We start from the raw sequence: 26,525 nt of genomic DNA, 5'->3' as shown, positions 1-26,525 counted from the left end.
TGATGAACAGACACTCTTTTTGGTTTTAGTAGGTCCCTGACCATGTTCTGGAGGTCCTGGGCTTTTTCTATTGGTAGAAAAACCCTCTTCTGTTCCGTGTCTAGGATCATGCCTAGGAATGATATTCGAGTCGTTGGAATAAACTGTGACTTTGGCAGATTGAGAATCCAACCGTGTTGATGTAATACTCCCAGGGAGAGCGACACGCTTTTCAGCAATTGATCTCTTGATCTCGCCTTTATCAGGAGATTGTCCAAGTACGGGATAATTGTGACTCCCTGCTTGCGCAGGAGCACCATCATTTCCGCCATTACTTTGGTGAAAATTCTCGGGGCCATGGAAAGCCCAAACGGCAACGTCTGAAACTGGTAATGACAGTCCTGTACCGCAAAACGCAGGTATTCCTGATGAAGAGGAAATATGGGGACATGAAGGTAGGCATCCTTCACGTCCAGCGACACCATAAAATCCCCTGCTTCCAGACTGGATATCACAGCCCGGAGTGATTCCATCTTGAATTTGAACTTTTTCAAGTATAAGTTCAGGGGTTTTAGATTCAAAATGGGTCTGACCGAACCATCCGGTTTCGGGACCACAAACAGTGTTGTATAGTACCCTTTTCCTTGTTGGCCTAGGGGGACCTTGACAATCACTTGCTGTTGACACAGCTTTTGAATTGCATCTAATACCACTTCCCTCCCCGGGGAAGAGATTGGCAAGGCCGACTTGAAAAATCGGCGAGGGGGCACCTCATCGAATTCCAGTTTGTAACCTTGGGATACAATTTCCAACGCCCAAGGATCCACGTCTGATAGAACCCAGACCTGGCAGAAGAGTCAAAGACGTGCCCCCACCGGTGTGGACTCCCTCCGTGGAGCCCCAGCGTCATGCGGTGGATTTAGCAGAAGCCGGGGAGGACTTCTGCTCCTGGGAACTAGCCGAAGCAGGTGTTCTCTTACCTCTACCCTTACCTCTGGCGAGGAAAGAGGAGCCCCGACCTCTTCTGGACTTATGCGACCGAAAGGACTGCATCTGATATTGTGGGGTTTTCTTTTGCTGTGGGGGAACAAAGGGCAAAAATGTAGATTTACTCGCGGTAGCTGTGGAAACCAGGTCCGCGAGACCATCCCCAAACAAAACTTCACCCTTGTAAGGTAAAACCTCCATATGTTTCTTTGAGTCGGCATCACCCGACCATTGGCGGGTCCACAGAGCTCGTCTTGCCGAAACTGCCATGGTGTTGGCTCTGGACCCAAGCAGCCCCACGTCTCTTTGAGCGTCTCTCATATATAAGACTGCGTCTTTAATGTGACCTAAAGTCAGTACAATGGTATCCTTGTCCAGGGTATCCATGTCAGCCAACAAGGTATCTGTCCATGCTGCAACAGCGCTACAAACCCATGCCGATGCTATTGCCGGTCTGAGTAAAACACCCGTATGTGCATAAATAGACTTTAAGGTAGTTTCCGGTCTACAATCTGCAGGATCCTTAAGGGCCGCGGTGTCTGGAGACGGTAGCGCCACCTTCTAGGACAGACGCGTTAACGCCTTGTCCACCCTGGGCGAGGATTCCCACTGTATCCTGTCCTTTGCAGGGAAAGGATACGCCATAAGAATCCTCTTGGGAATCTGCAGTTTTTTGTCTGGAGTTTCCCAAGCTTTTTCAAATAATTCGTTCAGTTCACGAGATGGAGGAAACGTTACCTCAGGTTTCTTTCCCTTAAACATGTGTACCCTCGTGTCAGGGATAGAGAGGTCATCTGTGATATGCAACACATCTTTTATTGCTATAATCATATAATGAATACTTTTGGCCACCTTAGGGTGTAACCTTGCCTCATCATAGTCGACACTGGAGTCAGAATCCGTGTCGGTATCAGTGTCTTCTATTTGTGATAGGGGACGCTTTTGAGACCCTGACGGGCCCTGTGACCCAGTCAAATCCGCGGATTGACTCCCTGCTGTTTCCCTGGACTCAGCTTTGTCCATTCTCTTATGTAATAAGGTCACATTAGCATTTAAAATATTCCACATATCATACCAATCATGAGTCGGCGTTGCCGACGGAGACAACACAATCATCTGCTCCACCTCCTCCTTGGATGAGCCTTCCGCTTCAGACATGCCGACACACGCGTACCGACACCCGTACACACACACAGGGATATATCTATTAGGGGACAGTTCCCCAACAAGGCCCTTTGGAGACACAGACAGAGAGTATGCCAGCACACACCCAGCGCCAATTGACACTGGAAACAATTCCCAGATATAGCGCTTTTATATATATTAACAGTGTAATACACTCACTGCGCCTAAATGTGCCCCCCCCTCCCCACCTCTCTTTCAGCCCAGTGTCACCGATCTGCAGGGGAGAGTCCGGGGAGCCAGCTTCTCTTCAGACTGTGGAGAAAATGGCGCTGGTTAGTGCTGTGAGACCAAGCTCCGCCCCCTCTAGTGGCGGGCTTCGGTCCCGCTCAAAATTACAATTAATGGCGGGGGATGTACATATCTACTGGCTCCGCAGCCCATATGTGAAAAATGCCAAAACAGAAGTTTATATTGCTGCCCAGGGCGCCCCCCCTGCGCCCTGCACCCATCAGTGCCTGTCAGTGTGTGTAACGTGTGGGAGCAATGGCGCGCAGCTCCCTGAAAATAAAAAACCTAACAAAATTCTTTTATCAGAGAAACTCAGTAGAGCTCCCCTCTAGTGCACCCATTCTCCTCTGGGCACAGAATCTAACTGAGGTCTGGAGGAGGGGCATAGAGGGAGGAGCCAGTGCACACCCATACTAAAAGTTCTTTAGAGTGCCCATGTCTCCTGCAGAGCCCGTCTATACCCCATGGTCCTTACGGAGTCCCCAGCATCCTCTAGGATGTAAGAGAAACAATAGGATTAATTTTAACTCCTCCTCTCTTGTAAGTATACCATAAATCAAATCTAATACTAACTTTAGTCCCCGGTTAGCAGGGGCGTTTTAACAGAGGAGGGGCCCCGTGTGCACCTCCGGGTGGGCCCCATACTTTGCACAGTGCAGTAGTCTCCGGCATTTAACTACTGTGCATGCGCGGAGGCCAATTTGGCTGTGATTTTTGAAGCGACTGCAGCGCCTGATGCTGGACTCCGGAAAAGTAAGTATCAAAATATAGGTGCAGTGTGGGCCCCCCTGAACCCAGGGGCCCATGTGCTCCGTAACCACTGCACCCATTATAGAAACGCCACTGCCGGTTAGATTTCTGAAGGCTTGAAACGCATGGTAGAGAGGTGCACCACTGCGGCCAGCTCATGGCGCCCAGAGGTCTCTGCACACATACTTTAATAAATTGGATGAAATAAAGCAGGAGCTATCCGATAAGAATAAGCTAAATTGTATTTCATAGCTACCTACTGTAAGTACAGTAAAACAGGAAATTAATACTGTGTATGCTTTTGGTGCCCAGTGAAGTTAGACTATTGGACAAGGCATACCAGAAAAATAAGATTTTACTCACCGGTAAATCTATTTCTCGTAGTCCGTAGTGGATGCTGGGGACTCCGTAAGGACCATGGGGAATAGACGGGCTCCGCAGGAGACTGGGCACTCTAAAGAAAGATTTAGGACTACCTGGTGTGCACTGGCTCCTCCCCCTATGACCCTCCTCCAAGCCTCAGTTAGGAACTGTGCCCGGAAGAGCTGACACAATAAGGAAGGATTTTGAATCCCGGGTAAGACTCATACCAGCCACACCAATCACACCATATAACACGTGATAGGAACCCCGGTTAACAGTATGATAACAATTGGAGCCTCTGGAGAGATGGCTCACAACAAAACCCGATTTTTGTAACAATAACTATGTACAAGTATTGCAGACAATCCGCACTTGGGATGGGCGCCCAGCATCCACTACGGACTACGAGAAATAGATTTACCGGTGAGTAAAATCTTATTTTCTCTGACGTCCTAGTGGATGCTGGGGACTCCGTAAGGACCATGGGGATTATACCAAAGCTCCCAAACGGGCGGGAGAGTGCGGATGACTCTGCAGCACCGAATGAGAGAACTCCAGGTCCTCCTCAGCCAGGGAATCAAATTTGTAGAATTTAGCAAACGTGTTTGCCCCTGACCAAGTAGCTGCTCGGCAAAGTTGTAAAGCCGAGACCCCTCGGGCAGCCGCCCAAGATGAGCCCACCTTCCTTGTGGAATGGGCTTTTATTGATTTAGGCTGCGGTAATCCTACCGCAGAATGCGCCAGCTGAATAGCGCTACAAATCCAGCGCGCAATAGACTGCTTAGAAGCAGGAGCACCCAGCTTGTTGGGTGCATACAGGATAAACAGCGAGTCAGTTTTTCTGACTCCAGCCGTCCTGGAAACATAAATTTTCAGGGCCCTGACTACGTCCAGCAACTTGGAATCCTCCAAGTCCCTAGTAGCCGCAGGCACCACAATAGGTTGGTTCAGGTGAAAAGCTGAGACCACCTTCGGGAGAAACTGAGGACGAGTCCTCAATTCTGCCCTATCCATCTGGAAAATCAGATAAGGGCTTTTACAAAACAAAGCCGCCAATTCTGAAACCCGCCTGGCCGAAGCCAGGGCCAACAGTATGACCACTTTCCACGTGAGATATTTTAATTCCACAGTCTTAAGTGGTTCGAACCAATGTGATTTCAGGAATGCCAAAACCACATTGAGATCCCAAGGTGCCACTGGGGGCACAAAAGGAGGCTGAATATGCAGAACTCCTTTGACAAAAGTCTGAACTTCAGGCAGTGAAGCCAGTTCTTTCTGGAAGAAAATCGACAGAGCCGAAATCTGGACCTTGATGGACCCCAATTTGAGGCCCAACGTCACCCCTGCTTGCAGGAAGTGTAGGAATCGACCCAGTTGAAATTCCTCCCTCGGGGCCTTCATGGCCTCACACCAAGCAACATATTTCCGCCAAATGCGGTAATAATGTCTTGCGGTGACATCCTTCCTGGCTTTGATCAGGGTAGGGATGACTTCCTCCGGAATACCCTTTTCCTTTAGGATCCGGTGTTCAACCGCCATGCCGTCAAACGCAGCCGCGGTAAGTCTTGGAACAGACAGGGTCCCTGCTGCAGCAGGTCTTGTCTGAGCAGCAGAGGCCAAGGGTCCTCTGCCAGCATCTCTTGAAGTTCCGGGTACCAAGCTCTTCTTGGCCAATCCGGAACCACGAGTATGGTTTTTACTCCTCGCATTCTTATTATTCTCAGTACCTTGAGTATGAGAGGTAGAGGAGGAAACACATAAACCGACTGGTACACCCACGGTGTCACTAGAGCGTCCACAGCGATCGCCTGAGGGTCCCTTGACCTGGCGCAATATCTTTTCAACTTTTTGTTGAGGCGGGACGCCATCATGTCCACCCGTGGTCATTCCCAACGGTTTACCCGCATTTGGAAAACTTCTGGAAGAAGTCCCCATTCTCCCGGGTGTAGGTTGCCCATCGGAGAATCCTTGTGGCTTCTGCCATCGCCATCCTGCTTCTTGTGCCGCCCTGTCTGTTTACATGGGCGACCGCCGTGATGTTGTCTGATTGGATCAGTACCGGCTGGTTCTGAATCAGGGGCCTTGCTTGGCTTAGGGCATTGTAAATGGCCCTTAGCTCCAGAATATTTATGTGAAGCGAAATCTCCTTGGAAATTTCTTCCCTGTGTGACTGCACCCCAGCCCCGAAGGCTGGCCTCCGTGGTCACCAGGACCCAGTCCTGTATTCCGAATCTGCGGCCCTCTAGTAGAAGAGCCCTCTGCAGCCACCACAGCAGCGACACCCTGTTTCTTGCCGACAGGGTTATCCGCTGTTGTATCTGTAGATGGGACCCGGACCATTTGTCCCACAGGTCCCACTGGAACGTCCTTGCGTGGAACCTTCCGAATGGAATTATGCTTCGTACGAAGCTACCATTTTTTCCAGGAGTCATGTGCTTCCACTGGAAGAAACACTCTTTTCTGGTCTGTGTCCAGAATCATTCCCAGGAACAGAAGACGTGTCGTCGGGACCAGCTGTGACTTTGGAATATTGAGAATCCAGTCGTGCTGTTGTAGCACTTCCCGAGAGAGTGCTACCCCCACTACCAACTGTTCTTTGGACCTCGCCTTTATCAGGAGATCGTCCAAGTACGGGATAATAAAAAACTTCCTTCTTGCGAAGGAGTATCATCATTTCGGCCATTACCTTGGTAAAGACCTTCGGTGCCGTGGACAACTCCAACGGCAGCGTCTGGAACTGATAGTGACAGTCCTGTACCACACATCTGAGGTACTCCTGGTGAGGAGGGTAAATGGGGACATGCAGGTACGCATCCTTGATGTCCAGGGAGACCCTGTAATCCCCCTCGTCCAGGCTCGTAATAACCGCCCTGAGCGATTCCATCTTGAACTTGAATCTTCTGATATAAAAGTTCAAGTATTTTAATTTTAAGATGGGTCTCACCGAACCGTTCTGTTTCGGTACCACAACCATTGTGGAATAGTAACCCCTTCCTTGCTGAAGTAGGGGCACCTTGACAATCACTTGTTGTGATTATAGTGTTGAATAGCCACCAACACCGCCTCCCTGGCAGAGGGAGGTGCCGGTAAGGCAGATTTTAGGAAACGGCGGGGGGAAGAACGTCTCGAACTCCAGCCTGTACCCCTGAGATACTACTTGAAGGACCCAGGGATCCATGTGAGAGAGCCCACTGGGCGCTGAAATTTCTGAGACGGGCCCCCACCGTACCCGGGTCCGCCTGAGCAGCCCCAGCGTCATGCTGTGGACTTACCGGACGCAGGGAGGACTTCTGCTCTTGGGAACTAGCTGTGTGCTGCAGCTTTTTCCTCTACCTTTGCCTCTCGGCAGAAAGGATGAGCCTCTAGCCCTCTTGCTTTTCTGGGGCCGAAAGGACTGTACTTGATGATACGGTGCTTTCTTTTGTTGTGGGGTAGCCTGTGGCAAAAAAGTCGATTTCCCAGCAGTAGCTGTGGAAACGAGGTCTGAAAGACCATCCCCAAACAGTTTTACCCCCTTATAGGGCAAAATTTCCATGTGCCGATTCGAGTCGGCATCGCCTGACCATTGCCGAGTCCATAACCCCCGTCTGGCGGCAATGGAACTAGCGCTTATTTTTGATGCCAGCCGGCAAATATCCCTCTGTGCATCACGCATGTATAAGACCACGTCTTTTATATGCTCTATTGTCAGCAAAATATTGTCCCTATCCATAGTTATTTTCCGACAGGGAATCTGACCACGCAGCGGGAGCACTGCACATCCATGCCGAAGCAATGGCTGGTCGCAATATAATGCCCGGGTGTGTGACTATATCTTTCAGGGTAACCCCCTGCTTTTTATCAGCAAGTTCCTTCAGGGCGGCCGTATCCGGAGACGGTAGTGCCACCTTTTCTGATAAGCGTGTAAGCGCTGTATCTACCCTATGGGGTGTTTTGCAACGTGACCTATCCTCTGGCGGGAAAGGGTACGCTGCCAATTACCGTTTAGAAATTATCAATTTTTTACCGGGGGAAGACCACGCTTCCTCACACACCTCATTTAATTTCTCAGATGCAGGAAAAACTACTGGTAGTTTTCTCTCACCAAACATAATACCCTTTTATGTGGTACCTGGGGTATTATCATAAATGTGTAATACATTTTTCATTGCCTCAATCATGTAACGGGTGGACCTATTTGGAGGGTACACTAGTCTCATCGTCGTCGACACTGGAGTCGGTATCCGTGTCGACATCTGTTTCTGCCATCTGAGGTAGCGGGCGTTTTTAGAGCCCCCCATGACATTTGAGACGCTGGAACAGGCACAAGCTGAGTAGCCGGCTGTTCTGTGTCGTCGACCTTTTGTGTAAGGAGTTGACACTTTCACGTAATCCTTCCATAAGTCCAACCACACCGGTGTCGATCCCGCAGGGGGTGACATCACATTTACAGGCATTCGCTCCGCCTCCACATCATTATCCTCCTCATACATGTCGACACAGCCGTACCGACACACAGCACACACACAGGGAATGCTCTGACAGAGGACAGGACCCCACAAAGCCCTTTGGGGAGACAGAGGGAGAGTATGCCAGCACACACCAGGGCGCTATATATCACAGGGATATCACATATAAAGAGTGTTTTCCCTTATAGCTGCCTATATATATTATATATTGCGCCTAAAATGTGCCCCCCCTCTCTTTTTAACCCTTTTTGTAGTGTATTGACTGCAGGGGAGAGCCAGGGAGCTTCCCTCCAACGGAGCTGTGAGGGAAAAATGTCGCCAGTGTGCTGAAGGAGATAGCTCCGCCCCTTTTTCGCGGACTTTCTCCCGCATTTTTATGGATTCTGGCAGGGGTTAAAAAGCACCTATATAGCCTCTGGGGCTATATATGGTGCCAGTTTGCCAGCCAAGGTGTCAGTATTGCTGCTCAGGCCGCCCCCCCCCAGCGCCCTGCACCCATCAGCGACCGCAGTGTGTGGTGTGCATTAGGAGCAATGGCGCACAGCTGCAGTGCTGTGCGCTACCTTGGAGAAGACAGAAGTCTTCAGCCGCCGATTTTCCGGACCACCTTCTTGCTTCTGGCTCTATAAGGGGGACGGCGGCGCGGCTCCGGGAACGGACGACGAGGTCAGGTCCTGTGTTCGATCCCTCTGGAGCTAATGGTGTCCAGTAGCCTAAGAAGCCCAAGCTACCACCACTTAGGTAGGTTCGCTTCTTCTCCCCTTAGTCCCTCGATGCAGTGAGCCTGTTGCCAGCAGGTCTCACTGAAAATAAAAAACCTAACAAACACTTTCTTCCTAGGAGCTCAGGAGAGCCCCTAGTGTGCATCCAGCTCAACCGGGCACAGAAATCTAACTGAGGCTTGGAGGAGGGTCATAGAGGGAGGAGCCAGTGCACACCAGATAGTCCTAAATCTTTCTTTAGAGTGCCCAGTCTCCTGCGGAGCCCGTCTATTCCCCATGGTCCATACGGAGTCCCCAGCATCCACTAGGACGTCAGAGAAATTGGGCTCACTCAAAAAAAAAACAAAGTCCCTACATTTACTGCTTTTATGATGTCATGTTAATGATATGTAGTAGTTATTTTGGTGTACCTGTTTTATTAGGGGTCCATCTTTCACAATAGGTATCTCCTGCTCTCTATCAGTCTCACCTGCCCTTTGTACCTAGCAACAAATCAGAATATTTATCACTAATGTCACAAAAAAAGAAATAATATAAATTGCATTATGAGAAATATAAATGTAAAAAACACAATTGTTAGACACAGATGGATGTGGTTTGAATGACAGCCCATGATAGAGAGAACCACAGGCAGATGAACAGAGTGGCCCATTAAGTCTATGGCCCACCAACTTTTGTTCCCTGAAGGATCACTGAGGCAAAAATGAATTTCTTCAATTATAACAATTGTAATAAAAAGTGAAGTAGTTTGGCACTCCTATGTTTTGCGGAGTGATCCCAGTTGCTGCCCCCACTCTACCGCCCAAACAGACTGTGAGCAATCATACAGGACATGTTCTGCACATGTGCACAGAGCACAGGAGCTGCGCTGGTAGGGAGCTACTCGCAGGGTACAAAAGAATCGCCGCCGTGCGATGCTTTTGCACCTGTATGGAGGGGTAGGGCCTGACATGTGGGGTGGTCTAGCCCTGTGCTGGGCATCCCCCCGCATGTCAGAGTAAATGACTGTAGATGTGCTAAATTTAGCACATCTACGATCAGATCTGAATCACCCCCTAAGTCCAATAAGTACTTAGAATTAATATCTTGGTCTCAAAGGAATTGGTATAACGTAGCAGAGTAAGAAGCATATTTTAAGAAATAGTTGCAGGATGTAGCTAAGTCACAAAATCCGTGATATGAGGATAGTGTATGTGGGCACATCTGCAGGAACACAGTAAACCAAAGTATTGAAAAGTTTGTGCATAGGACTGATTGTGTTGGAGAACTGTGTGTCAATGGTTATAAAATGTGTGTAAATTGCAAATAAGCAGCAATTATAATTACCTCCAGCAATCCTTCATGGAATCCAGCAGATGTTTCTTTTTGCTCAGTTAGTTTCTGCAGAATTTTATCCTCCTTAAGTGTAAGAAATATAAATATATTATTGGCTTGAATTTTTGTAAAAATGGATACAAGCTGCAACTGGGTATGGGTCGTTGGTTTGACACAACTTAGGTCGACCACTATTGGTTGACATGCATTAGGTCGACAGGGCCACTAGGTCGACATGGTCATTAGGTTGACATGTAGTAGGTTGACAGGTGAAAAGGTCGACATGAGGTTTTTTTTTTTGTGTGTGTCGTTTTCTTCGTAAAGTGATGGGGAACCCCAATTAGTGCACCATGTCCGCTTGCCATGCTTCGGGCAAGGTGCTTCGCTCCGCTACTGCTGCGCTCGGCACAGGTTACCATTCCCAATTGTAGTCCACGTGGATTGTAAAGTATGAAAAAGTCCAAAAATGTATTATTTTTTTTAAATCATATCGACCTTTTGACCTGTCGACCTAGTACATGTTGGCCTAATGACCATGTCGACCTAGTGACCCTGTCGACCTAATGCATGTCAACCTATAGTGGTCGACCTAATGACTGTCGACCTAAGCAGTGTCGACCTAATGACCGTATCCCCTGCAACTTGTGTGTTTACTGTACCAGCGCTGCTTTGAGTCCTTGTTTTATTATATGGCCTTCCTCCCTGTAATCCCCTTCATATGGGTCTTGTATCTAATGAATGGAGCATGAAGAAACAAAAACAGAAAAATAGGACTTATTTTAAAACTCCTCCTTTCCAGTAAGTATACCTTAATTCAATACTAATAACAACTTTAATCTTTAGTTAGGTTTCAAAGGGCTTGAAACACCCAGTAGAGCAGGGGTGGGGAACCTCAGGCCCGAGGGCCGTATAAGGCCCGCAGAGCCACTTGATCCGGCCCAGCCAGGCTCACCTAACCGAGGGAGATCCAGGTGCCTGCTGTGATTTTGTTACTAGTGGGCACCTGGCTTCTTCCCCTCAGCAGCAGCTGGAGGCAGGAACTCACTCCTGAGCTCCGGCTTCCAGCTCTGAAAGTGTGCATGTGCAGCTGTGCAGTGCTATGGGAGAGATCTCATGACGTCTCTCCCATAGTTCTGAGGAGCGGCGGACAGGCGGAGTGCAAAGTTCCGGAAGAAGGAGCAGAGCTGGTGAGTATTGTGTTTTTTATCTTTTCTTTTAATGTCTGTGTGTGTAAGCATCGCTACTAGGGGGCATATCTACTGGGGCATAACAACTGACTGGGGGTATATCTACTGGGGGCATAACTACTGGGGGCAGGCTAATTTTTAAGTGGATAATTTTTGTATGGACCCCGAAGGATTTTATAAAATATCCAAATGGCCCTTGGTAGAAAAAAGGTTCCCCACCCCTGCAGTAGAGAGTTGCACCACTGCTAGCCTCCTCCCAGCTGTAAGTAAATGACGCCTCTGAATGAGAGTCCATGATAGAGAGAACCACAGAAAAAAGAATAGAGTGGCCCATTAAGTCTATGGCCCACCAACTTTTGTTCCCTAGTGGATCACGGACGTAAAAATACATTTCTTCAATAATTACAATTGTAATTAAAAAGTGCAATTATGCAAATCATGTAGTAAATGGATGTACAGATGTGACCTCATACACATATCCTTTTTGCACCATATGATGCGAGATACATAGCACATCTTAGTCGCTCCAAGTAGCTAGTCCCGTGCTTGTGTACTTTTTCCTGAATTTTGTGTTTTAGGGCCTGATTGTGATTTGTACAGTATTGTAGCGTCGCAGGGAAGCAGCTGTGCAATACCGTACAACGAAAATGCTAATGCAGCAGGAGGCATCTGTAGAATCCGGGTGCTGAGTCTGAAGATCACCATTGCGACCACTGGTTATAGTTCTCAGCCATCTGCGCAAGCTGAAGCTTACTCAGACTGGCTATGGGAATTTCTTTGCCCGGTCCAAGAAGTATGCACCTGCCAAGTAGCTCCCTGCCTGCGCTACCCACCATGTTCTGGGTCGCAGCGGCTACGTGGGATGTCACGCAGTCATGCGGCCCACCCCAGCAATAGTCCAGACACGCCTTTGTTGTCTGCATCGCACCCCCCCATCGTCATTCTAACGCCGTTGGCACACCCCCTCCCGCCCCGCGACCATCTTTGCCTGTCAATCAGGCAGAGACGATTGCATCAGTGAGATGCTTTCACATCTCACTGGGTGCGCATGTGCAGTGCGGTCACTGCGCTTGCGCACTACAGAAAGGGCATCGTGCTGCGAGCGCTGTTGTAGGAGTGATCGGGTCTGAATTAGGCCCAAAGTACGTAGGATTAGTGACTTTGTCTCAAAGGAATTGGTATAAAGTAGCAGAGTAAGAAGCATATTTTAAGAAAAAGTTGCATGATGTAGCTAAAGTATAAAGTCCTTGATCTGAGGATAGTGTATGTGGGCACATCTGCAGAAATATAGTAAACCAAAGTATTGCCAAGTCTGTGCATAGGACTGATTGTGTTGGAACATTGTGTGTCAATATTTATAAAATGTTTGTAAATTGCAATTTAGCGGTAATTAGAATTACCTCCAGCGATCCTCCATGGAATCCAGCAGATGTTTCTTTTTGGTCAGTTAGTTTCTGTAGAACTTTATCTTCCTTATGTGTAAGAAATATAGATATAGATTTATTATTGGCTTGAATTTTAGTAAAAATGGATACAAACTGCAACTTGTGTGTTTACTGTACCAGCGCTTCTTGAGGTCCTTGTTTTATTATATGATCTTCCTCCCTGTAATCCCCTTCATATGGGTCTTGTATCTAATGAATGAGCATGAAAAAGAAAAAAAAATAGGATACATTTTAAAACTCCTCCTTTCCAGTAAGTATACCTTAATTCAATACTAATACCAACTTTAATCTTCAGTTAGGTTTCAAAGGGCTTGAAACACCCAGTAGAGAGTTACACCACTGCTAGCCTCCTCCCAGCTGCAGTGAGAGAGATGGGCTGCATTGTTTATTTTCATCACCGCTCCCGAAGCACAGTCATGGGCACCTGCAGTCCCAGAGGTCCCTGATCCCCCAAGTACTTTGTTGAAGAAAATACATTCCCTCCCCACTGAATGGGTTCATTTTAAAACTCCTCCTCTCTAGCAAGTATACCGTAACGCAAAACTAATACCAACTTTAGTCCTCGGTTAGGTTTCTGAGGGCTTAAAACACATGGGAGGGAGGTGCACCACTGCGGCCAGCTCATGGCTCCCAGAAGTCTCTGATCCCCAAAATGGCATGCACACACCCTTTAATAAATAGGTTGGAATGGAGAAGGAGCTATGTGATTAGAATAAGCTGGATTGTATTTCATTGCTACCTAAGTACAGTAAGACAGAAAGTGAATACTGTGTACACTCTTGGTGCCTAGTGATGTCAGACTATTGGACAAGGCATTCCAGAAAATTGGGCTCACTCAAAAAACAAAGGCCCTCATTCCGAGTTGATCGGTCGCAAGGCGATTTTAGCAGAGTTACACACGCTAAGCCGCCGCCTACTGGGAGTGAATCTTAGCTTCTTAAAATTGCGACCGATGTATTCGCAATAATGCGATTACTAACTACTTAGCAGTTTCAGAGTAGCTCCAGACTTACTCTGCCTGTGCGATCATTTCAGTGCTTGTCGTCCCTGGTTGACGTCACAAACACACCCAGCGTTCGCCCAGGCACTCCCACCGTTTCTCCGGCCACTCCTGCGTTTTTTCCGGAAACGGTAGCGTTTTCAGCCACACGCCCCTGAAACGCCGTGTGTTTCCGCCCAGTAACACCCATTTCCTGTCAATCACATTACGATCGCCGGAGCGAAGAAAAAGCCGTGAGTAAAAATACTTTCTTCATAGTAAAGTTACTTGGCGCAGTCGCAGTGCGATTATTGCGCATGCGTACTAAGCGGAATTTCACTGCGATGCGATGAAAAATACCGAGCGAACAACTCGGAATGAGGGCCAAAGTCCCTACATTTACTGCTTTTATGATGTCATGTTAATGAAATGTGTGAGTTATTTTGGTGTACCTGTTTTGTTAGGGGTCCATCTTTCACAATAGGTATCTTCTGCTGTATATCAGCCTCGCCAGCCTTTTGTACCTAGCAATAAATCAGAATATTTACCATTAATGCCACAATAAAGGAAGCAAATAAAATGCATTATAAGAAATATTAATTTAAAAGACACCATTGTTAGACACAGATGCATTTGCGTATTTATAATGGGGGGCTCACACCACACACCTTGCACCCATAATTTTTAATACTTACCTCCAGAGTCCCATAGTGCAGCAGCGCTGTAGAGATCAGTGGAAAAATGTCACAGCGCCATTTTCCCGATGTTTTGCGCATGCACAGAAGGAAAATCACTGTCAAAATGGCTGCGGCGCCATTTTCCTGGCGATCTGCACATGCGCTGTAAACTCTGGGACCCTTAGGTAACCTAGTGCCCACAAATACATTGCTGCCGGGCTAGAGAGGAGTGGGCCCAGACGGAGCCTGCACACGGGTCTTCTCCTTTCTAGAAACGCCCCTGTACAGATGGATGTGATTTGTATGAGAGCAGTGGCGTCACAAGGGGGGTGCAGCCCGCACCAGGGTATTACCCTCTGAGGGGTGACACCAAAGTGCAGGCTCCTGCTCAGTGGCAGGAGCCGGGTGCTGCACTATAACATAACGCGCTGCAACCCAGCTCCTGTCACAATGCAGAAGCCAGCACTGCAGATGCACCAGTGTCCGAGGGAAGCCCGCATCCCCCGGACCCACGATGCGCCAAAAGCGGGGGTCGAGGTGCTTAGCCACGCCCCCTGTTTTGAAGCCACACCCCTGCCATGAAGCCACACCAACCTTTTCGCCCGCACCGGGTGTTTTACAAGTAAGTGACGCCTCTGAATGAGATTCCATGATAGAGAGAACCACAGACAAAAGAATAGAGTGGCCCATTGAGTCTATGTCCCACCAACTTTTGTTCCCTGGTGGATCACTGACGTAAAAATAAATTTCTTCAATAATTACAATTGTAATTAAAAAGTGCAATTATGCAAATCATGTAGTAAATGGATGTACAGATGTGACCTCATACACATATCCTTTTTGCACCATATGATGCGAGATACATGGCACATCTTAGTCGCTCCGAGTAGCTATTCCTGTGCTTGTGTACTTTTTCCTGAATTTTGTGTTTTAGGGCCTGATTGTGATTTGTACAGTATTACACAGTCGCAGGGAAGAAGCTGTGCAATACTGTACAACTAAAATGCTAATGCAGTAGGAGGCATCTGTAGAATCCGGTGCTGAGTCTAAAGATCACCATTGCGACCACTGGTCATAGTTCTCAGCCATTTGCGCAAGCTGAAGCTTACTCAGACTGGCTATGGTAATTTCTTTGCCCGGTCCAAGAAGTATGCACCCGCCAAGTAGCTCCCTGCCTGTGCAACCCACCATGTTCTGGGTCGCAGCGGCTACATGGGATGCCACGCGGACCACCCCAGCAATAGTCCAGACACGCCTTTGTTGTCCGCATCGCGCCTCCCCCCCCAACGTCATTCTAATGCCGTTGGCACTCCCCCTCCCGCCCCACAACCACCTTTGCCTGTCAATCAGGCAGAGAAGATTGCATCAGTGAGATGCTTTCACATCTCACTGGGTGCGCACGTGCAGTGCGGTCACTGCGCGTGCGCACTGTAGAAAGGGCATCGTGCTGCGAGCGCTGTTGTAGGAGTGATCGGGTCTGAATTAGGCCCAAAGTACGTAGGATTAGTGTCTTTGTCTCAAAGGAATTGGTATAAAGTAGCAGAGTAAGAAGCATGTTTTAAGAAAAAGTTGCATGATGTAGCTAAAGTATAAAGTCCGTGATCTGAGGATAGTGTATGTGGGCACATCTGCAGAAATATAGTAAACCAAAGTATTGCCAAGTCTGTGCATAGGACTGATTGTGTTGGAGCATTGTGTGTCAATATTTATAAAATGTTTGTAAATTGCACATGAGCGGCAATTAGAATTACCTCCAGCGATCCTCCATGGAATCCAGCAGATGTTTCTTTTTGGTCAGTTAGTTTCTGTAGAACTTTATCTTCCTTATGTGTAAGAAATATTTAGATTTATTATTGGCTTGAATTTTAGTAAAAATGGATACAAACTGCAACTTGTGTGTTTACTGTACCAGCGCTGCTTTGAGTCCTTGTTTTATTATATGATCTTCCTCCCTGTAATCCCCTTCATATGGGTCTTGTATCTAATGAATGGAGCATGAAGAAACCAAAAAGAAAAAAAATAGGATTAATTTTAAAACTCCTCCTTTCCAGTAAGTATACCTTAATTCAATACTAAAACCAACTTTAATCTTCAGTTAGGTTTCAAAGGGCTTGAAACACCCAGTAGAGAGTTACACCACTGCTAGCCTCCTCCCAGCTGCAGTGAGAGAGCTGGGCTGCATTGTTTATTTTCATCACCGCTCCCCAAGGGGTGTAGTATGTTATGCTGGCGGTCGGGCTCTCGGCGGCCAGCATACTGGCGCCGGAATCCCGACCGCCGGCATACTGGTCGTTGGGAGCCCGGCCGCCGGCAAACTGAAGACCACCCCTCCCGAAGCACGGTCATAGGCACCTGCAGTCCCAGGGGTCCCTGATCCCCCCCAAAACCACTGGTGAACAAAATACACTGCCTCCCCAAAAGAAATGGGAGCAGTAGCTGTGTAGAGAGCTCCAGAAAATGGTAAAAAGATTAGATACATTAAGATCTGATGCATGAGGAGCAAAAGGAAAATGTTCTCTACTCCAGAGTACTAAAAGTAAAAAATTAAAGACAAAGTGGTGGAAAGGGGATGATAACACCAGCAGGCAATAGCTGCCTACAGTCTCCAAGGCAGGGGTGTTTTAAGAGAGGAGGGGGCCCTGTCCTATCCACAGCACCGTAGGCTCCGTCATCGTGCCAGAGTCTACTGCGCATGCGAAGGTATCCGGAAACATTGCGTCCGCCATGGTCCGGAAACAAATTTTGTACTTCACATGCGTGTAAGCCATTTTGGGTGTGATTTTTCCAGTGGCTGCTGTGGCTGCAGTGCTCGTCGTGGGACTCAGGAAATGTATTAAAACAACATGGGGACAGTGTGGGCCCCCCATGATCCAGGGGCTCGTGTGCACTGCACACATTGCACCCATGAGAGAAACGCCAATGCTCCAAGGTAGTTTGGTGTACCCCAGATAGGATTAAACAAATACATTTTGAATTTCAATGCACCCTAAAAATAATAATTTTTTTGTTGCTCTGTTAGGGTCTCCTGCCCTGTGCTGCCACGTCGTCATGTCAACCGGGAGACAAGTGCTAGCGGAGTAACCTGAGCGCAGCTGATACTCCGGTTCGGGTCTTTTGCTGTGCAGTGGTTACAGGCTCTGTGCACGGCAGGGGATCCGGTGCTGGTTTTTGTGCTCACAGTCTGTGAGGTCTGAGTGGGGCGTGGACAGCACCTGCTTTATATGGCCTCTTCTCAGGTTAAGCAGATGCTGCTGAATCTTTGTTGGTTAGTCAGTTCCTGAAAGTTAGCCAGTACTGTGTAGCTTTGTATTTGTTGTTGCTTACTGCAAATAGGCCTGGGGATTTGGTACTACTCTCTGCCAATCCAGACCTAGCAGTAAGACTGGAGTCAGTCGTTTAACCTGCTGGGGTTCTTTTGCTACTCTGTGAACTTAGCAGGTTTGCGGCTGTATTCTCAGACTGCCTGCCTAAATCCTGTCTCACTGTGCAAGGTGTTCAGGTATTCAGTTTAGTGGCAGTAAGCTGAACCTGTGCACTGCAAGTGAGGATTAGGATTGTGGAGACTCTCCTTCTGTCTATCATTCCATCTCTGACCAAGGAGTTTACTGCCACACCCGTTGGTAACCCTTTAGGGTTTTGCTGTTGCCCTTAGCAACAGCATTTCGGGTTCTCTACGTATTAAAACACAACATCTTGCTTTTTTCATCTGAGCATTCCTATAATAGGGAGACACCCAGTTTCTTAGCCTCTGGGCTTCTCTGTTCACTTTGTGTTTATTTTGTTACCCTATCACCTTCTGTGTACGTAATGTCATATTCCCCAGTCTGTCTGTGAGTTCATTTGTTTTGCATCCCTATCCGTTCAGACACCAGTACATTCCTGCAGGCACTGGTGTGCATAACAGTTCAGATACCAGTACATTCCTGCAGGCACTGGTGTGCATAACAGTTCAGACACCAGTACATTCCTGCAGGCACTGGTGTGCATAACAGTTCAGACACCAGTACATTCCTGCAGGCACTGGTGTGCATAACATATTCAGCAGCCTAATACTCCTGTTGAAATTTTGTGGGAATATGGAGCATACCCCTCAAAATACGTTGCAACAGGTGGTCGATCAGGTGCAGGTCCTGACTCGACAATTTAATGATTTGTCCATTAAAATGCACACCTCCCAGGCCGCTGGCGGAACTCCCGCAGCAGCAGCACCTTCAGGGGTTAAGGAGCCGAAAGTAAATCTCCCGGATCGTTTTTCTGGAGATCGCTCGCAGTTCTTTTGTTTCAAGGAGAGCTGCAAGCTGTACTTCCGGCTTAGGCCTCAGTCTTCAGGGTCGGAGATTCAGCGGGTGGGCATAGTGATTTCCTTGCTACAAGGAGACCCACAGGTCTGGGCATATGGGTTGCAGCCTGACTGTCCGTCGCTTAAAAGTGTTGATGTTTTTTTTACGGCACTGGGCATGTTGTATGATGACCCTGACAAGACGGCCTCAGCCGAGGCTCAGATTTCGATCCTTAAGCAAGGGCGAAGGCCAGTTGAGGTTTACTGTACGGAGTTTCGGAGGTTGGCCCATGATACCCAGTGGAATGACCCAGCCCTGAGACACCAGTACCGAAGAGGTCTTTCTAACCAGATAAAAGACCAACTGGTACAATATCCCTTGCCTGATAGCTTGGATCAGCTCATGCAGTTATCCATCCGGGTGGATAGACGGCTGAGAGAGCGTAGGCTTGAAAGGGAGACCGAGGTTTTCTTCTTTCCCAAGGGAACCTCAGACTCTGAGGAATTTTCCGAGGAGCCTATGCAGATTGGGGCTACTCGCCTCTCCTCGCGTGAGAAGACGCGGAGGAGACAGCAGGGGTTGTGTTTGTACTGTGGGAATAAAGGTCATGTGGTAGTATCATGCCCAGAAAAGCCGGAAAACTTCAGGGCCTGAGGGTGATGGGAAATATCCTGTCAGGCCAGAAGTCAGAATTTCCCAAGAAGACTTTTATCATTCCGGTGACCTTGAAGATCCTCGGTCAAACTGTCTAGACTGAGGCCTTTGTAGACAGTGGGGCCGACGGGGTTTTTATGGACCGCCAATTCGCCCTGAAACACTCTGTTCCCTTAGTACCCTTGCAATCGGAAATTGAGATTTGTGGGTTAAACGGGGAACCATTATCCCAAGGTAAAATTACCTCTTGCACTAGCCAGATTTCTTTGTTTATTGGAGCCACACACTCTGAAAAATTGTCCTTTTATGTGACTGTCTGTACTTTTGCCCCATTGGTGTTGGGGTTACCCTGGTTAAGGGCCCACAATCCTCAATTTGACTGGGTCTCTGGGGAGATTCTTAGTTGGGGTACTGATTGTTTCAGGAGTTGCTTGAGCCTTCCAGTCAGGCTCTCGCAGCTAAGTTTGCCAGGATTGCCAGGGTGTTATGCAGATTTTGCGGACGTGTTCTCCAAAAAAGTTGCAGAGGTACTACCTCCCCATCGCCCCTATGACTGTGCCATTGATTTGTTGCCAAATGCTAAGCTTCCCAAGAGCAGGTTGTACTCCCTGTCACGTCCTGAGACTCAGGCTATGGCAGAGTACATTCAGGAGAACTTGGCTAAGGGATTTATCAGACCTTCACAGTCTCCAGTTGGGTTGGGGTTCTTCTTTGTGGGTAAAAAGGACGGTTCGTTGCGACCCTGCATCGACTTCAGGGAATTGAACCGTATCACGATTAAAAGCTCATACCCACTGCCTCTCATTTCGGTCTTGTTTGACCAGCTTCGTACTGCCACCATTTTTTCTAAGATTGACCTACGCGGGGCGTACAATCTAATCCGAATAAGAGAGGGGGATGAATGGAAGACTGCCTTTAATACCCACTCAGGGCATTATGAATATTTGGTGATGCCTTTTGGGCTCTGTAATGCCCCGGCAGTCTTCCAGGATTTCATGAACGATGTACTCAGGGAATATTTGGATAGATTCTTAGTTGTATACTTAGATGACATCCTAATCTTCTCCCATTCCCTGGAGGAACATCGGAAGCATGTACGCTTAGTCCTCCAGAAACTCAGAGACCACCGGCTTGGGGCGAAGCTGGAGAAGTGCGAATTTGAAGTTCAGCAAATCGCATTTCTAGGATATATTATCTCCCCAGAAGGTTTCCAAATGGAGGGTTCCAAGGTACAGGCAGTCCTGGATTGGGTGCAGCCCACTAGTTTGAAGGCGCTTCAGCGTTTCCTGGACTTTGCAAATTTTTATAGACGATTTATCGCTGGATTTTCGTCTATAGTGGCGCCCTTGGTGGCACTCACTAAGAAAGGGGCGGATATTGCTCACTGGTCTTGTGAGGCTAAAGCGGCTTTTGCCCGTCTCAAAAGGGCATTTGTCTCGGCCAAGGTGCTGCGACACCCAGATCCAGAGCGTCCTTTTGTGGTGGAGGTGGATGCCTCTGAGATGGGTATTGGGGCAGTGCTCTCTCAGATGGGAGTGTCTGATAATCGCCTTCATCCCTGTGCTTACTTTTCCCGTAAATTTTCGCCTGCTGAGATGAATTATGACGTGGGTAACCGGGAATTGTTGGCTATTAAGGATGCACTCGAGGAGTGGAGACACTGGCTTGAGGGGGCTAAGTTTGTGGTCTCAATTCTCACCGACCATAAGAATCTGGCATATTTAGAGTCAGCGAAGCGTCTCAATGCCAGGCAGGCACGATGGGCTTTGTTTTTTGCTCGCTTTAATTTTTTGATAACATATCGCCCTGGGTCAAAAAACATCAAGGCTGATGCGCTCTCGCGGAGTTTTGCTCCAATCCAGGAGACCACCGAGGAGCCGTTGCCCATTGTGTCCCCATCATGTATTAAAGTGGGCATTACCCAGGACCTCTTGTCATTAGTCCTTAGAGCACAGGAGCAGGCTCCTCCAGACCTTCCGGTAGGTCTTTTGTTTGTGCCTCCTAGGTTAAGACAGCGAGTGTTCCTGGAATTCCATGCCAAGAAGTCGGCAGGTCACCCGGGTATTGCCAGAACTCGGGAGTTGCTATCTAGGGCGGTGTGGTGGCCCTCGGTGGCTAAGGATGTGGATCAGTGGGTTCGGGCATGTGACATCTGTGCCCGAAATAAGACTCCTAGAGGGGTTCCTGATGGCCCATTACATCCACTCTCTATCCCATCTAAGCCATGGACCCACATTTCAATGGATTTTGTGGTGGACTTGCCCAAATCCTCGGGGATGACAGCCATCTGGGTTGTCGTTGACAGGTTTTCGAAGATGGCGCACTTCGTTCCACTGGTTGGGCTGCCATCGGCCAGACGCCTGTCTGAATTATTTATGCTGCATGTTGTGCGTCTCCACGGGTTGCCACTTGATGTGGTCTCTGACCGCGGATCCCAGTTTGTGGCCAAATTCTGGAGGGCATTTTGTTCCGATCTCCAGATTTCTGTCAGCTTGTCGTCAGGCTACCATCCGCAGTCTAATGGGCAGACTGAAAGGGTGAACCAGTCCTTGGAGCAGTTCCTCAGGTGTTATGTCTCCAAGTGTCAGACTGACTGGGTTGCTCATCTGTCCATGGCGGAGTTTGCCTATAACAACGCGGCTCACTCTGCTACAGGGATCTCTCCCTTCCTTTGTGTGTATGGGCATCATCCTAAGGCCAATTCTTTTGACCCCCTGGACTCCACGCCTGGTGGTTCCTCTGTGGTTTCTGTCCTTAGAGGTATTTGGAGGAAAGTGAAGAAAGCCCTTGTGTCTGTGTCATTAGTGACCAAAAGGGGTTTTGATAAGCGGAAAAGACCCTGCAGCTTCAAATTAGGAGACTTCGTCTGGTTGTCTACCAAGAATTTGAAGTTGAGACAGCCATCTCATAAGTTAGGCCCCCGGTTCATCGGCCCTTATAAGATCACCAGGGTAATCAATCCGGTGGCATTTCAGTTAGACCTGCCCCGTTCTTTGGGTATCAATAAAACATTTCATTGTTCCCTTTTAAAACGGGCGATTAGTAATCCTTCTTCCAGTGGAAGACCTTCTCCTCTTCTGATACGTGGCCAGAAGGAGTTTGTTGTTGAAAGGATTCTTGACTCCAAGATGGTTCGGGGTCGGCTGTCATTTTTGGTGCACTGGAAGGGGTATGGCCCGGAGGAGCGGTCGTGGGTGCGCAGTTGTGATCTTCATGCCCCCAGACTGATACGCTCTTTCTTCTCGCAGTTCCCCGATAAACCCGGTGGTAGGGGTTCTTTGACCCCTCGTCAGAGGGGGGGTACTGTTAGGGTCTCCTGCCCTGTGCTGCCACGTCGTCATGGCAACCGGGAGACAAGTGCTAGCGGAGTAACCTGAGCGCAGCTGATACTCCGGTTCGGGTCTTTTGCTGTGCAGTGGTTACAGGCTCTGTGCACGGCAGGGGATCCGGTGCTGGTTTTTGTGCTCACAGTCTGTGAGGTCTGAGTGGGGCATGGACAGCACCTGCTTTATAAGGCCTCTTCTCAGGTTAAGCAGATGCTGCTGAATCTTTGTTGGTTAGTCAGTTCCTGAAAGTTAGCCAGTACTGTGTAGCTTTGTATTTGTTGTTGCTTACTGCAAATAGGCCTGGGGATTTGGTACTACTCTCTGCCAATCCAGACCTAGCAGTAAGACTGGAGTCAGTCGTTTAACCTGCTGGGGTTCTTTTGCTACTCTGTGAACTTAGCAGGTTTGCGGCTGTATTCTCAGACTGCCTGCCTAAATCCTGTCTCACTGTGCAAGGTGTTCAGGTATTCAGTTTAGTGGCAGTAAGCTGAACCTGTGCACTGCAAGTGAGGATTAGGATTGTGGAGACTCTCCTTCTGTCTATCATTCCATCTCTGACCAAGGAGTTTACTGCCACACCCGTTGGTAACCCTTTAGGGTTTTGCTGTTGCCCTTAGCAACAGCATTTCGGGTTCTCTACGTATTAAAACACAACATCTTGCTTTTTTCATCTGAGCATTCCTATAATAGGGAGACACCCAGTTTCTTAGCCTCTGGGCTTCTCTGTTCACTTTGTGTTTATTTTGTTACCCTATCACCTTCTGTGTACGTAATGTCATATTCCCCAGTCTGTCTGTGAGTTCATTTGTTTTGCATCCCTATCCGTTCAGACACCAGTACATTCCTGCAGGCACTGGTGTGCATAACAGTTCAGACACCAGTACATTCCTGCAGGCACTGGTGTGCATAACAGTTCAGACACCAGTACATTCCTGCAGGCACTGGTGTGCATAACATGCTCATATACAGTATATGACTGTATGAAGTTAACAACATCTTCCTACATAAGGTGAATCAGGATTTGGTGACATGTCCTTTCTCTAGGGCAGGGATGGGGAACCTTCGGCCCTCCAGCTGTTGTTGAACTACACATACCAGCATGCCTTGCAACAGTTTTGCTATTTGGTCATGCTAAAACTGTTGCAGGGCATGCTGGGATGTGTAGTTCAACAACAGCTGGAGGACCGAAGGTTCCCCATCCCTGCTCTAGGGGGGTAATTCAGAGTTGATTGTAGCAGCAAATTTGTTAGCTGTTGGGCAAAACCATGTGCACTGCAGGGGGGGGGGGGGCAGATATAACATATGCAGAGAGAGTTAGATTTGGGTGAGTTATATTGTTTCTGTGCAGGGTAAATACTGTCAAACCATATAGTGAATTGCCAGGATGCAGATTTTGATGATATTAAAATGTTAGCTGTTGAGCAGATTAAGGCGACTAAACGATGTGGAGACAGATACAGTATGCTTTGCCGACGTGAGGCATACTGGATTTTCAGGATGGATTCTTTAGTACCGGGGGGATTAAATGATACTGTGGAACTGAATGGGGTATAGGATAAAAATGATTGAAGGATGAATAAAACGGAGTTCATAATGTTCTCTACTATGCTTTGTGTTAGGTTCCTTCTTGAGAATTATTAGTGGGAACTAAGGAGTACTATAGAGGGTAATACATTCTTTTGACCTTATTAAAAAAGAAAAAAACAGAAGGATTCTTGGGTATATTCCCCCATCAGTTCTTGTCTCTTTCCCTATATATACATACATATTTTTGCTTATTATATTTTGTTGTTTGTTTGTTAATGTATGTTAATTGATTTATAAGCTCGAGAACATTGAAATGTAGAAAAATAAAAATATATATATATGGTGATCGATTTTATAAAAAAAGCTGTAGACACTGAGGTTGGTTTGCTGAAGTGGGGGATTTTTTGGGGCTGGTGGTGTTGCCCGTGGCGACCGATCAGATTATACTTACCAAAAAATTGGCTGCCTTTGGCAGGTGGTGGGTGTGGTCTGGTTGGTTGCTATGGGCGACATCGCCGGTTCTGGGGATCTCCCGCCGTAGTAAATCTACCGTATTAGATGTGACATGTACTATATATATATTTATATATATATGGGCATATATGTCTGTATATATTTCTGTGAACATATTCATAAGGCCAGATATGTCTGATTGTTATTGGTAGATGCGTGTGCAGCACTGAATGAGCTTTGTTTTATATAATATATGTATCTATATATATTTTTTATATATATATGCCTTCTAAAAATGTGGCCAAATGTTATTTGAGTATATAATAATAAGAATTTACTTACCGATAATTCTATTTCTCGTAGTCCGTAGTGGATGCTGGGGACTCCGTCAGGACCATGGGGAATAGCGGCTCTGCAGGAGACAGGGCACAAAAATAAAGCTTTAGGATTAGGTGGTGTGTACTGGCTCCTCCCCCTATGACCCTCCTCCAAGCCTCAGTTAGGATACTGTGCCCGGACGAGCGTACACAATAAGGAAGGATATTGAACCCCGGGTAAGACTCATACCAGCCACACCAATCACACCGTATAACTTGTGATCTGAACCCAGTTAACAGTATGACAAACGTAGGAGCCTCTGAACAGACGGCTCACAACAAATAACAACCCGATTTTTTTGTAACAATAACTATGTACAAGTATTGCAGACAATCCGCACTTGGGATGGGCGCCCAGCATCCACTACGGACTACGAGAAATAGAATTATCGGTAAGTAAATTCTTATTTTCTCTAACGTCCTAAGTGGATGCTGGGGACTCCGTCAGGACCATGGGGATTATACCAAAGCTCCCAAACGGGCGGGAGAGTGCGGATGACTCTGCAGCACCGAATGAGAGAACTCAAGGTCCTCCTCAGCCAGGGTATCAAATTTGTAGAATTTTGCAAACGTGTTTGCCCCTGACCAAGTAGCAGCTCGGCAGAGTTGTAATGCCGAGACTCCCCGGGCAGCCGCCCAGGATGAGCCCCTTTCCTTGTGGAATGGGCCTTGACAGATTTAGGTTGTGGCAAGCCTGCCACAGAATGTGCAAGTTGAATTGTGCTACAAATCCAACGAGCAATCGTCTGCTTAGAAGCAGGAGCACCCATCTTGTTGGGTGCATACAATATAAGTAGTGAGTCAGACTTTCTGACTCCCGCCGTTCTTGAAATATATATTTTCAATGCCCGGACCACGTCCAACAACTTGGAATCCTCCAACTCGTTAGTAGCCGCAGGCACCACAATAGGCTGGTTCAGGTGAAACGCTGACACCACCTTAGGTAGAAAATGAGGACGCGTCCGCAGTTCTGCCCTGTCCGTATGGAAAATCAGATATGGGCTCTTATATGATAAAGCCGCCAATTCTGATACTCTCCTGGCTGAAGCCAGGGCCAGTAGCATGGTTACTTTCCATGTAAGATACTTCAGCTCCACCGATTTGAGCGGCTCAAACCAATGGGATTTGAGAAAATCCAAGACTACATTAAGATCCCACGGTGCCACTGGGGGCACAACCGGGGGCTGTATATGTAGTACTCCTTTTACAAAAGTCTGGACTTCAGGAACTGAAGCCAATTCTTTCTGGAAGAAAATCGACAGGGCCGAAATTTGAACCTTAATGGACCCCAATTTGAGGCCCATAGACAATCCTGTTTGCAGGAAATGCAGGAATCGACCCAGTTGAAATTCCTCCGTGGGGGCCTTCCTGGCCTCACACCACGCAACATATTTTCTCCAAATGCGGTGATAATGTTGTGCAGTCACCTCCTTCCTGGCTTTTACCAGTGTAGGAATGACCTCTTCCGGAATGCCTTTTTCCTTTAGAATTCGGCGTTCAACCGCCATGCCGTCAAACGCAGCCGCTGTAAGTCTTGGAATAGACACGGTCCCTGCTGAAGCAGGTCCCGTCTTAGAGGTAGAGGCCACGGATCCTCCGTGAGCATCTCTTGAAGTTCCGGGTACCAAGTTCTTCTTGGCCAAT

The 26,525-nt window shown here is 47.8% G+C and overlaps 1 protein-coding gene across 19 annotated transcripts in view; it reads right to left on the bottom strand.

Moving 5' to 3' along the window:
• The window catches only part of CCDC7 (coiled-coil domain containing 7), a 502,159-nt gene that overhangs the window by 169,574 nt on the left and 306,060 nt on the right, over positions 1–26,525 (bottom strand). For 16 of the 19 annotated variants that reach the window (XM_063922082.1, XM_063922092.1, XM_063922099.1 and 13 more), the window contains 8 exons: positions 16,174–16,245; positions 16,016–16,087; positions 14,040–14,111; positions 12,726–12,797; positions 12,564–12,635; positions 10,636–10,707; positions 9,989–10,060; positions 9,073–9,144 (listed from right to left, as the gene is read on the bottom strand). In XM_063922082.1, coding sequence (XP_063778152.1) covers positions 9,073–9,144; positions 9,989–10,060; positions 10,636–10,707; positions 12,564–12,635; positions 12,726–12,797; positions 14,040–14,111; positions 16,016–16,087; positions 16,174–16,245 — 576 coding nt within the window. The remainder of the gene's footprint in view (positions 1–9,072; positions 9,145–9,988; positions 10,061–10,635; positions 10,708–12,563; positions 12,636–12,725; positions 12,798–14,039; positions 14,112–16,015; positions 16,088–16,173; positions 16,246–26,525) is intronic. The other 3 variants (XM_063922090.1, XM_063922091.1, XM_063922096.1) reach the window with 3 other exon arrangements.

Source organism: Pseudophryne corroboree, chromosome 5, assembly GCF_028390025.1.
Source record: "Pseudophryne corroboree isolate aPseCor3 chromosome 5, aPseCor3.hap2, whole genome shotgun sequence".
In the NCBI taxonomy this organism is placed as follows: Eukaryota; Metazoa; Chordata; class Amphibia; order Anura; family Myobatrachidae; genus Pseudophryne; species Pseudophryne corroboree.
Note: the sequence above shows the minus strand (reverse complement) of the source record. Positions and strands in the feature narration are given on the sequence as shown.